The sequence below is a fragment of the Mesoplodon densirostris genome, chromosome 4 (assembly GCF_025265405.1).
Source record: "Mesoplodon densirostris isolate mMesDen1 chromosome 4, mMesDen1 primary haplotype, whole genome shotgun sequence".
Taxonomy (NCBI): Eukaryota; Metazoa; Chordata; class Mammalia; order Artiodactyla; family Ziphiidae; genus Mesoplodon; species Mesoplodon densirostris.
In genome coordinates, this window is record NC_082664.1 from 109,546,709 (window position 1) to 109,559,850 (window position 13,142).

The following is a 13,142-nucleotide window of genomic DNA, read 5'->3' on the forward strand; positions in this document are numbered from 1 at the left end:
GAGAATTAAGTTATGTTTGAGAATTAAATTGGGGCGGCAGTAATAAAATGGAGGTCAGTGTCAAAACCAGTGTATGTATAGAGAAAGTCTTAGGTGAAGTGAGGTTATCATTCTTGTTGGAAATATGCACTATGCAATTCACCTTCTCTCAATCAGTTAACACATCACTTCGACGATCAGTCACTTGTTAAATCAGGATTTGACTTCATACACTGAATTTTCAGGATTTTATCTCAAGTAACTATAAACACTAACCTTGATAGTAATACATTAGAAGGTTCTTATTCTTTCATTGTACAATAATGCCTTTAATATGAAATGCTACATTATTTATAATTGTATAATGTATCTTTTTATAGTTGTAAGTAAACAGAGGTGATGTATTTAACCTTCTGTAATATACTGTATTTATCTATATAGTATTAGATTTCACTTCTGTTAAGGTTTACTCCTGTGGTATGGTTTAAAAAATCTACTGGCCTGGGAATTCTGACCCTAACTGCAGATTGTGTTCAACAATGCAACAACTATAAAATAAAATCAGATATTTGAGAAAATTATGTCTTTTCATTTAAAGATAAGACCCCTTTTAATTCTGAGGCTGACCTTTTTCTTAGAACTTTGGTACAAAATGGCTTGTAATAAAGTGGTATCAATCACTTAAGGACAAAATTACATTTGCTCAATCCATCAAGTCCCACGCTTAGCTTGAGTGTGAAACTCACTTCTCTGGTTTTGGGGATGGACCAGGAAGCAAGCTTGGCCTCAGAGGCTCTGCATCTTAGTTGGTGAAGTTGAAGCTGTTATCTAAGCTGACTGAGTCCCTTTTTATCATAAAGTGATGAGGAGATGTGAGTGTGGGAAATGACGGGGAAGACTGCACGGGAATTTAGGGAAGACACTGTATCCTGCAACTGTGTGCACAAGCATCCATTTTTGCCACTTTTCTCCACGAGGATCTCGGTGTCTGGGGTTAACTTACCTAAAGTTTCTAAGGCTTCAAACCAGTAAGCCTCAATCACCAAGTCATACACTGACACTGAAGCTGGATCAAGAACATTCCTGTACTTGGTTAGGTCCACCAAGTTCAACCATGCCTCTTGTGTTGAGAGTCCATATCATTTTGGCCATGTAGAGGTAAAGCTCCACCTTTTCAGAGAAAATTTAAGGGAGGCTTGGATCAGATCCCTTTTAATATATGCACTTGTATATGCTTTAATGCATTTAGAAACCTCCCATTTCCCAATCAAAATGTGAGCAGAAAATTCAAGGAAAACGGCATTACCTTCATTTGGTTTACCATGAAGTTTTACCATGAAGGTAACCATTCTGAGGACATATACTGGCTGTGGTATGTGTATATGTGTGTGTGTACACACCTGCCCTTGTGCGCCTGTCGGGGTGGGGCACAGTAGGTTGGCACATTCTCTAAAAGTGGACCCTTTGGAATGCCCTAGCTTCTCCTGATGGTGGACCAAGCCCTTTTAATGTTCTTGCTCCTAGCATGTGGCTGACTTGAGCTTAAAGGTGGATAATGAGGGACATATTTTTTTTTTTTTTTTTTTGCGGTATGCGGGCCTCTCACTGTTGTGGCCTCTCCCGTTGCGGAGCACAGGCTCCGGACACGCAGGCTCAGCGGCCATGGCTCACGGGCCCAGCTGCTCCGCGGCATGTGGGATCTTCCCGGACTGGGGCACGAACCCACGTCCCCTGCATCGGCAGGCGGACTCTCAACCACTGCGCCACCAGGGAAGCCCGAGGGACATTTTTTAAGTGTCCAAGGAGAAATGTCTGAGGAAACAGAATACCCAGCTGAAGGGAGGTGACTAGAAGAACTGAGGGGTCAGTCAATCACTACACCTTCAGAAAGCAGAAAAGGTAGGTCAGGGAGGTAGCTTCCAACTGACCCCACCTTAGGAGGGGTCATTCCAACATGAGATGCTGGTCAGCGGGGGTCAAGAATAAGCAGAAAGAAATCTTAACTGACCTGTAACAGTCACCTCATGCAAACCTGTAACACATGCCAATGGATAGAGTTAAATGCTGGGATACAACCAGCTCGAAACAGGCCACCCATGTGACAAGTGCCCTGGCTATTTTCTACAGTGGAGACATTTCCAAGCCAATCCCAAGCTCATTTAAAAGGGAAATTGTCCTGAGGAAACCATAATTCAAAAAGAGTCATGTACCACAATGTTCATTGCAGCACTGTTTACAATAGCCAAGACATGGAAGCAACCTAAGTGTCCATCGACAGATGAATGGATAAAGAAGATGTGGCACATATATACAATGGAATATTACTCAGCCATAAAAAGAAACGAAATTGAGTGATTTGTAGTGAGGTGGATGGACCTAGAGTCTGTCATACAGTGTGAAGTAAGTCAGAAGGAGAAAAACAAACACCGTATGCTAACACATATATCTGGAATCTAAGGGGGAAAAATGGTTCTGAAGAACCTAGTGGCAGGACAAGAATAAAGACGCAGACGTAGAAAATTGACTTGAGGACACGGGGAGGGGACGGGTAAGCTGGGATGAAATGAGAGAGTGGCATGGACTATATACACTACCAAATGTAAAATAGATAGCTAGTGGGAAGCATCCGCATAGCACAGGGAGATCAGTTCGGTGCTTTGTGACCACCCAGAGGGGTGGGATAGGGAGGGTGGGAGGGAGACGCAAGAGGGAGGAGATATGGGGATATATGTATATGTACAGCTGATTCACTGTTATAAAGCAGAAACTAACACAACATTGTAAAGCAATTATACTCCAATAAAGATGTTTAAACAAACAAACAAACAAACAAATAAAGAGGGAAATTGATTTGCCCCCATCCCCGTGGGCTACGTCAGCTCCCTGGTCTGCGAACTGGGCGTGCGCTTCCTCACGGTATCGCTAGGTGGCAGAGACGCGCGCCTTGCAGGGGGCGCCTCACCACCGTCGCGGGGCTCACCCAGAACCGTGGACGCCACGCCCTGCAAATTATTAGGGACTTTTCGGTAGCAATCATACTACCTCCTTTTGCATAGTGGAATTAGAACCGCAGTGGTGAGGGCAGGATTGCAAAACTGCACCCACCCTTTTGGAAGGGCGTCCGGTCTAGGAGAGCTGGAGGGGCAGCCTCTAGAGAGCAAAGCTAAGCTGCCCCGTGGCCCCCTCGGCAAACAGGGACCCAAGGATCTTGTCCAAGTGGTCACTGCCTGGATTGTCTGCAAGATCATGGGTGGGGGTGGGGGTGGGGGTGGGGCTGCAGCCGCCCCGCTTTTGTGAAATAGCAGTGGTGGCAATTTGTCTCTGTTCCTTGAGAATGTTCCAGTCATAGCATTACATAGGAGGAGCCTGGGGTGCGGGTCCTGCCAGGGTGCAGAACCATCCGCTTTTTTCCAAGCAGGTTTCTCTTTCCCCGGTGGGCACGTGGAGCAGAATCCGATGCCTGCCTGCAAGCATGGACGTGCATCATCTTATGATCTGCGTTTGGATAATGGCCTCAATGGTGGTAACTTATATTAATATAATATAATATATATAATATAATACTTATATTAGGTTGAAACATAATAAATTGCCTACACTCCCTCATGTTTATCTACCACACTACCCACCAAAAAAAAAAAAAAAAAACCCAGACAATTTAAAATGATTCACCAGTGACATCTTTGTATATATCCATAATTAAAGTAGTAAATTCATGTGGTGGAAGGGGTTCCACCTTCCACCAAACTGGAATAGTTTGCAAACTATTAAAGCTTTAAAATTACATATTTCTAGTCTGCTCTATAAAGAGTTGTACACAAATGACTATTCCCGTCTTTTTAATATTTACTGCCAGAATCTACGACCCACATATACTAGTCAGAAGTTCATCAGCGAATCTTGCTGCTGAGCGGAACAGAGGGGCAGGGAAAGCTGGGTTGAGCCGCAAACCAACCAATCTCACCGCTGCTCCTGCCCCGCGTGGAGAGCAGGGTACCCAACCTGGAGGAGACCTCGCGCTAGAAGGGCCCGCGGGCCATGTGGTCACCCGGGTGGGAGCAGTGACTGTGATCACCCGGGGTTTACGGTGAGGGAAACTGAGGCTGGCGGCCGCAGGGACTCCTCGTGCCCATTGTGGGGAGGCCTCTCAGCGGCTGACCCTCGCCCTGCTCGCTCTTCGCGCCGCCCGCCGCCCGCCCTCCTCAGGATTGAGGAAGTGCGTCTGGCCCGGCCCGGCCCCGGCGCGCGGCCCGAGGCGCAGGGGCGGAGGGCAGAGGGGCTGCCCGGCCCCGATCCGCCGCTGTCCTCCCGGCCCGCGCGCAGCCCCGCGTCCCAGGCGCCGGCGGCCCTGCCCGCAGTCGCCGCAGGTAAGTGCTGACCCGGCCCGCGCCCCGTCGTGGACCCGCCGCCTCCTGCTGCGACCCCGCGTGGAGCCCTGGGCCCTGCAACCCAGGCCCGGGGCGCGGGGCTACCCCGGGCTCACGGCCCCTCAGCCTCCCGCCGCGCTCGCGGGGTGCCGGGTGTGTGGGCCCAGGCGGGGAACCCGAGGCCTCGCGGGACGGCACCGGGGCGGAGGGGGCAGACACCAAGCAACAAAAGGAAAATACACCAGGACGTCTACACATTTCCTCCACCTTGGGAGAAAACCCCTTCCTTCAAGTTGGAGCGGGCCGTGCGAGCGCGCGTGTGTGCGGGAGTGTGAGTCTGAGTGTGTGCGTGTCGGAGAGGCACTGCCCAGGAGGCTCTCTGCCGGCACGGCCTGGCAATGCAAGACGGCCGAGCGCCTTCGCCCTCTTATAAGTCCGGTGCACGCTTCTCGCCCGAGGGTCCGGATAAAACCCGCCATCTCCTTGGTGGTCTCTGCGGCCGACCTTCCAAGGCGGGGGCGCAGATGAGTGCGGTCGGGGGTGGGGGAAGGCTGGGGGTCGGAAGGAGATGGTAACGGCCGAGCATAGGGATCTCTGCGGTCGGTCCACCCTGCTCCTTCGCGTTCTGAGGCCATGAAGTTTTTCTCCCACAAGCACATCCCCCTGCAAGGATCAGAGAAGTAGAAAAACAGGAGCAAGCAGTTTTGTTTTTAGCGAGCCTCTCACCAAATGCACTGTTTTGAGAGTTTGCTACTCACTCGCATTGTATCCAAATTCCTCGGGCATTAAAGGGGCAACTAGAATATACACGATTTTGAAAAATGTTTAACATTCAACTCCTTTTGTGGTCTGACTTAATTATCTTTGTTTATGTCCTGGAAGAATAAAAAATTAAGTTAAAAACATACAAACCTCACACCTAATGTGTCCCTACAGGAGGTTTGGGGATCTGCCAACCCTCTCCCTCCCCCAGGTTTCCACACCTCAGTGAGTGGCCCGTAGTAAACGCAGATGCTCAGATAAAAAACGTGGGAGTTGTCTTCCATCCCATTCCCTCGTCCCTTGAATTCAGTTGTTAGCAAGTCCTGTTGGGTCTACTTCTCACATGTGTCCAGGTCCATTCCCTTCTTTCTCACCACCCTGCCTAGTGCAAGGTACGAGCTTCTCTTTCCTGTACAATTGCAGTACTTCCCGCCCCACCCCCCATTCTCTGTTTGGCAGCCAGAGTAATTTCTTTTTTGAAAAATTAGAGAGTGTCTGTCCTCTGCTTGGAACCCTTCAATAGCTTCTTGTGCTTGGCATGAAATCCAGAAGACCTCCTTCCCTGCACACCTCCCAATTGATCTGGCCTCTGCCATCTCAGACCACCTGGCCATTGCTTCCCCACCCACCCACCCTCGCCAAACCCAGCCTCACTCACATCCCTCTCTCTATGTCGTTTTGGTTGCCACTGTCTGTGTTCCTACTTTATTTGTTTAATTACTCCTTTAGTTCACCTGGAAGTCTCTACTGGCACTCCAGGTGTCAGAGACCCTTCCTATGTGCCTACCTTGCTCACTGCTTCATCTTTACTCCCAAAGTTGTCCAGGAGGCACCAAATTCATGCAGGTATAGAGACTGAGTGGTGAATGGACAGCCTTAACTTGTTTGTGGCTTTAGACTCATGAAGGGCTTCTGTTCTCATCTGGGATTGAGAACTACACATTTCTCCGGTTTGTAGCTCTGTAATATTTTGATGTCCACAAATGCATTAAACACATTTTGTAGGCAAACCAATATTGGTCAAGGGATGCCAATAGTGCAAAGACCATGGGCCAACCATCTCGACCAGGCTTTTCAAAAAAGCGCTGGATGATAAGAGCATTTCTAACACATTTCATTTGCAAGTGTCTTCCAGCTCTTTGGCAGCGGCAGCCCTTTCCAAGCCTCCTGAAAAGACAAGTGAGCAAGTTCAGGATGTTTCTTCCATATTAGAAAGTTTACTTACTTAACTGTGTCCTCTCCACCAGCTGTAAGTTTCATGAATTCATGAAGCTCACTCCCCATGGAAAGGTCCCAATAAAAACATTTGTAGAAGGAATATCAGGTTCCTTTTTTTCTTTTCCATCAATGGTGAGGTTTTAAAAATTATTAAAATAATTACTATTGCAGGACACTGCTTAAAACCCTCTTTAGGATATATATACTATAATGTAAAGAAAACACGTAACTTGCAATCATTATGTGTTGCATTGATCGGAACCCAAAAGAAGCAAGAAGAAGGAAAGATCCGTTAGAGGGCAAAGATTGAGCAAAACTTGAGTTACTTCATCTTAAAACTTCTACCTTAGAGTCTAAGCCAAAATACAAATTATAACTGAAAAACTGCTCCAGTGGCAAAATCCTCCATTGGTAAAATGATTTTCAAAAGGAAACTGAAAATGAAAAGGGGAACAAAATGGCTGGGTGAAGGTTGGCCTAAAATATTCTTAAGATTTTTTTTAACTTAAAAACATATATGGTAAGACACTTCTGTTTTCAGAAGGAATATCTACTAGCATTTGGATTTTTCAGGTGTTGTTGGGTATAATTGGTAGCTGATATTGAGAGGCGTTTGAAAGCAGATAACAACTGTGCGCCTTCGTTTCTGAATGTTGCTGTGTGATTTGGAGCCTTTATTTTAAAATGGAGATTCTGTTTTGCTACTTCTCCCTGTCCCCTCTCAAGTTGATTTTCCTAATCAGGTTTTGCAATTTACAAAGCTTTGATTGTCTCTTAAATAGTGTCCAGATTGATCATTCCTTCGTTCCTTCTTGGACTTTTCAGGCTCCCAAACTTCAAACACGGATTTTCCCAAGTGTGGTTTCTCTAAACCTTTTGCTCTTTAGTTCGGAAAGGTGCGGGCTCACAAAGGGCAAGACCTCTGGTTCAGGGCTTTCCCAGCCCCACCTCCCCTTGCCTATAAGAGTATAGACCACCTGGGCCAGGGGCCTGATTTCCAGGCTCTAAGATGAGAAAGTTCCGGTGCTCTCACAGCCTTGTTCTGGAGCTTACTCAGTGCCCACCCTGTTCAGGGTACCTTCTAGAACCTGCTCACTGGGGAGACAGTGGGTCTGCCCTCCAGCATTGATTTTCTGAGCTTTTTTTTTTTTTTTTTTTTTTCTGTGTAGCATGTGGGGTCTTAGTTCCCCAACCAGGAATTGAACCCATGCCCCCTGCATTGGAAATGGGGAGTCTTAACCACTGGACCACCAGGGAAGTCCCCGTCTGAGCTTGTTAATCAGAGGGCAGGTGGGAGACCCTGCTGGCTTCCCAGTCCTCCCACTATTATTACTGCAAGTAAGAACCACTTCCAGTCCTATTGTAGAAGGTGACTGCAGAAACTTGACCTTGCTGGAAATCTCACAGCAACCGGGAAAAGTTGCCTGGGTGCATGTCTGTTTTTAATAAATGATGTTGTCTTAGGCATCATTTACATGACCTTAATTTTCTTTTTGGACTACACTATCACCCTCTAATTCAGAGTTGTCTATCTCAGAGAACAGCTGCTAATTAGCACCATACTTTTTATGTCTGTACTATAGACTCCACATGAATGCTGGGAGAGACACATGCATTTCATATGGTCATCCCTTCCCATCGTGCATTTCACCCTGGGCCCTGCCAAGCTGAGCCTGGATCTCACCCTCAAGGTGCTTCTGGTCATTTAATCAGCATAGCAGCCTGTGTCCTTGTGTCAGGGACCCAAGGTCAGTGGGAGCCCAGCATGTGAGAGCAGTGCCTTGCCTCATCACAGTCTCCTTAGTCTTAGGAGATGTGTCTTAATCTAACTCAGAGTTTCTCTGGATAATTTTCTGCTGTGAGCGGCTGTCCTGTGTGCTGTAGGATGTTCAGCAGTGTTCCTGGCTGCTACCTGCTAAATGCCTTTAAGCACTCCCACCCCCAGAGGTGACAACCAAAAATGCCTCCAGATATTGCCAAAGATCCCCTGGGGTGGTGGGGGCAGGTAGAATGTAGGAAGCCCCTTTCTGTATCCCCCAGGGCTCAAACTGACTTGGCTTCATAACCGGTACCAGTGCCTTCCAGACCCTTCTCTTTGAGATTGCTGCGTGATTACCTCTTTGTCATTACATGCCCACCTCTGGGCTTCCGGGAGAGTCTGTCCTGGGCAAAGGGAAGCCTTGTTTTGTGTACGTGTGTGTCTGCCCCACCCCAACTGGAGCATGAACCCCGCAAGGAAGGAGCCTCATTTGGTTGTCTTGGTGTCACCGTGCCGGTGACTATGAATATGTGTTGATGGAGCAGTGATTGAGCCCTTTACCAGTAGGTGTTCTACAGTTGTTTGGAGTATCTGGACTCTTCTCAGGCAGATTGGAGAAGCTGGGCAGATTGGAGCCCAGCTGTGAGGTGGGGTGGGGGAGCTCTGTCTTTTCACTGCCACCATCTGACCAGGTGTGACTGGATAGCTGGAATGTTAAGAGAAGTGTTGCAAAAAGGGGGAGGGGGAACACCAATGCGTATTTACGTGACCTTATAAATAAGTATGTGCTTGGGTGCAGGAAGTGACTTGACAGTTAAGAAAAGCTTTCTGACTTGATGTTTTTTCACCACTAGGACGAGACAGCTTTCCGCTCAGCCATGACGGTGTGTCTGTGACTTGGTCCACCCTGGACTATAAGCCATGACTTAGTCCACCCCTCAGGGAGCTGCGGCTGCTGTGACCACTGCGGGAACTGACTGGGGAGAGCGGCCACCTCGAGGCTTGATGGTTGGAATGTCTCGGCGACCACCCAGCATGTACTGGTGTGTGGGGCCAGAAGGGTCAGCCGTGTGTCCAGGACACGCCATGGAGACCCATAACAGCGGTAAGGGCAGGGCTGGCCAAGCCTGTTTTGCATGTTCTATGTATGAACAATGAGTTCTCAACCAAAGGATATAAATTGCCAACTATTTGATGAATTGTATGGTTTTTCAATATAAAACATATCATGGGATTCTCACTTAAATTCTAAACATTGAAGGAGCCATGGGACAAAATTTATGTGGACTTAAGATTTATGTGGATCTTAAGAATCAGGGCATCATTTCATGTTGGTTAAAAAGATTTTTTTTAATGGGGATTTGGTTTTGTGTTCTCGCTATACAAATAATACGTTTATTAAAGAAAGATTGAAAAAAGAAAAAAGAAGTAGAAAAAGTAATCACCCAGAGTCCCACTGCCCTAAACACAGTTAATATCTAGGTATGTTGTCTTCTAGTCAGCTTCTTTGGGCTGCAGGAACTTTGTTTTACCTTTATTTACTTATTATAATGTATATACTTCAGTATCCTACTTTTTTCCCCTTTGTGTCAATCACCTAGCTTGTGGGATCCAGTGAAATATCATCTTATTTGGGTGTGCTGTGCAAAATGATTGACCTAATTCTTACTCTCCCACTGGATGTTTTGGGACATTTGTGTTGCTTCTAGTTGCTGACTCAGACAAAAATCATTCCATGTCCATCTTTTTAAACATGGTTTTGAGATTATTTCCTTAAGATAGATTTACAGAAGTGGGACTATTAGGTTTGAACGTTTTTAAGCCTCTTTACACATATTGCTGGATTGTTCACCAGGGTTGCATCACTTTTATCCCCAATAGGATATTGTTGATATTGTTAACAATAAATATTTGTTAAGTCCTTAGTACATATGGGGCCCTGGGTTCAGTGTCTTAGGAAATAAGCTCATTTAATCCTCACGACAACCTATAAATGGTACTTTTATCCCCATTTTATAACTGAGGAACATGAGAATAAGAGAGATGTAGAAACTTGGTCAAGGTCAACAACTTGTAATGGGCAGAACTGCCCTTTGAACCATGCCTTAACCCTGGACTCTCATCCTCAAAGTATAGGTCATCATGTGGGATTTGAGAGGACCTGTGGGTTTGTACCTCTGTGGAGTTAGCGATTCAGTGTTGTACCTGGCTCAGTAGACATTATGTTCAGTTACTTAGTGTTTTTTCTCCATCGAAAATGCCCAAAGTCTAACTAAGATGATGTTTCTGGAAGATTTCTTTACATATAAATCAGATTATGAAATGAGAAAAGAATTTGCTTCTTGACATTGTCCAGCACTAAATGTTCCCAGAGTGTTTGACCTGCATCTTTTGAAAGGTTTTCTTTTTTTTTTTTTTTCAGATGTATGCCTTTTTTCAGTTGCTTGTTAGGAAGGCCATGTCTTATTAGCATGAGATCAAGGTGACGTGTGTGGAATGCTATTCCTGATTTTGGGTAGAACCTCTTTCCAGGGCACTCTCAGCTGCAGTATCCCATCTGCCTCTCCTCAGCAATCCTGAGGAATGATGGTGGGGGCAGGGATGCTGAGTCCCTCTGGGGCTCACTGGGTGGGTGGCTGTGTCATCTGAAAAAGCCCCAGAGGAGACTCTGCCCCGTCCTCGTCCTGGTCAAGAGCTGGTGGATCTAAGCGAGTGCTTCTCCACCCTGGCCTCCAGAAACACTGGGCAGTGCCTAAAACTGTCAGTGCACAGGCACCCCCAGCTCCACTGGAGCAGCATCCTGGGGGTATTTTTTAAAAGTTCTTGCCTCCACACCACCACGATCCTACTGTGCAGCTGGGGTTGAGAATCAACTGGTCTAAATGATTTGGACCAGCAAATTAGAGCAGCATTTCTCAAACTGCAGTATATACTCCAGTCCCCTGGGGATCTTGGTGGAATGCAGATTCTCATCCTGTGAGTCTGGGGGCACCGAGAATCTGCGTTTCTAACAGGCTCCCAGGTTGTGCCAGTGTTCCACCAACAGAGAGGCAAGGCTGAGACCTCAAGGTGCCCAGAAATCCTCACTGACTCTTACAGTTCCTGGGGACCTGGGTCAAGGGACCCTGGACAGACCTGGAACCAGCCCTGTCTCCAGGCCTGAGGTAGGACGATGACCAGAGAACGTTCATGTGCATGAGAGGCCAGAGTGTTGACACTCCTAGCCCTCATTTTTCTCCTTTGAGGTCTGGATCTGAACTTTACACTGCTCCTACAGCCAGTTGCCTCTCCCTGACAGCTGTGATCACCAGGTGGGAGGGAGCAGGCACAGAAAGGTATTTTCTGCCTCAGGGGCCTCTTTCCCCAGTGGAATCTCAGGACTCCACACCTCCCTGTTCTGGATGAGCCTCAGGACACACACAGGGCTTGAGGAGCCTATGGGAATCGTGCAGCCCCCACTGGTACTGTTCTACTGCTTAGGGCTGGAGGGTGCCGACAGGGGAGGTGGTGTCTTGTGAACCCTGATGCTCAGGGATGTGTTTATGCACGGAAGAAAACACATAAACCACAGAGTTGAAGAAGATGAGAGAAAAGTGACCTGAAATACATTGTAAAATTCTGTCCTATGGCTCAGCATTATGGAAATTATGAAGAAAGTACAAATTTATGCCCATTCTCCAAGAGTTGAAAGGTCCCGTAGGTGGTAGCCAAGGAGCTGAGTGTGGAGGGCCTGCCCTGGGACCCCCAGGGATGAAACCCTACAACACTCCCCTCCTGCTGGCAACGGACTGCTTACATGGCTTAGCAGCCTGACCTCAGGCCCCTCCTGGCCTCCTGCAGCTACAGTTCAGCTCACGTGAGAGCAGTGAATGAGGGCAGCAGAGGACCCACCCTGCTTTCCTGCCAGGTCCAGGGGAAGACGGGGACCTGTGTGGATCCTGGGAATGCTGAATCCATTACCTAGGGCTCTGGATTAAGGAGCCACTACTAACTACCTGTAACCTAGAGTGATGTGTACTTCTGTCACTGTCTTGTTTAGAACCCCACAGCCGGTTTATGACTGTTTCCTTTCACTGAGTGAGGAGGGGTGGGGAGACACTTCTGGGACTCACACAGTGTGATGAGGGCTCAAGAGCCTGTCTGTGGGGTTCATTAGGCCTGCATTCAGTTCTTAGCTCTGGGTGACCTCAGCTGAGTGGCTCAACCTCTCTGAACCCTGATCCAGACAGACACAGAATCTTAGTGGGATGTGCCAATCAGCATCTATTTCTGGCCTCCTGGCCAGGAGCGGTCTGGGGGCGGGGGGCTCTGCTGCGTGCTGCAGTCTGCACTCTGCTCCATGTGACTCCTAACCTCCTGAGACCAGCAGGCTGGCAGGGCGCCTTCTTCCCTGCCAGTTGCAGAGGTGCAAGCAGGGAAAGCAAAAACATTCCATGTCTCTTAAGGCCTAGGCTCAGAGTGGCACGCTGTCGCCTCCATGCCTCTGCCCTTGGCCAAAGAAGGTCACATGGAGCAGCCCAAGTGAAGAGCTCCCTGCACGAGGAGGCCACAGCCAGGCTGTGGATTCAGGCAGAAGGGAAGGATTGTTGTCCATCATTCATCTACCATGATAGGAGTTGGTGGGCTTCAGTACTTTAAAATTGTATCTTATTTATGTATTTCTATTTATTTATTTAAGCAGCCCACAGAGCTTTTCTCTCATGAAACTTTACCTGGAGCCCCAGCCCACCTAACAGCTATAACAGTGGAGTTGCTTTGATGGGCAGTCGTGGAGGGGTGGGGGTGGTGAATCCCACCGCTGATCTTCACCTTGACCCCGGAGCTCTGTGGGCCCAATTTTAAAACATCACACGTTGGATTTCATTTTCACAAAATAGAACTATATACACCAAGACCATAGCCTGGGAGCAGGTGACACTCAAAGAGTAGCACAGTCACTAGGGATTATAGCCACTGCTCTTTGCTTACCCATAGGGGTACAATGAGCATGCGTTCTTTGGTGGTTGTTTTGCATTACTTTTGCAACCAGAAGAATAATGTTGCAACTTATTTTAAAA

General features: G+C 47.6%; 1 protein-coding gene across 4 annotated transcripts in view; it reads left to right on the top strand.

Annotated features, from left to right (window-relative positions):
• Positions 1 to 3,974: 3,974 nt before the first annotated feature.
• The window catches only part of LRRK1 (leucine rich repeat kinase 1), a 129,698-nt gene continuing 120,530 nt past the window's right edge, over positions 3,975 to 13,142 (top strand). For 2 of the 4 annotated variants that reach the window (XM_060096920.1, XM_060096923.1), the window contains exons 1-2: positions 3,975 to 4,346; positions 8,940 to 9,190. In XM_060096920.1, coding sequence (XP_059952903.1) covers positions 9,091 to 9,190 — 100 coding nt within the window. In that variant the 5' untranslated portion in view covers positions 3,975 to 4,346; positions 8,940 to 9,090. Of the gene's footprint in view, positions 4,347 to 8,015; positions 8,075 to 8,939; positions 9,191 to 13,142 lie in introns of those variants that run through there. The other 2 variants (XM_060096921.1, XM_060096922.1) reach the window with 2 other exon arrangements.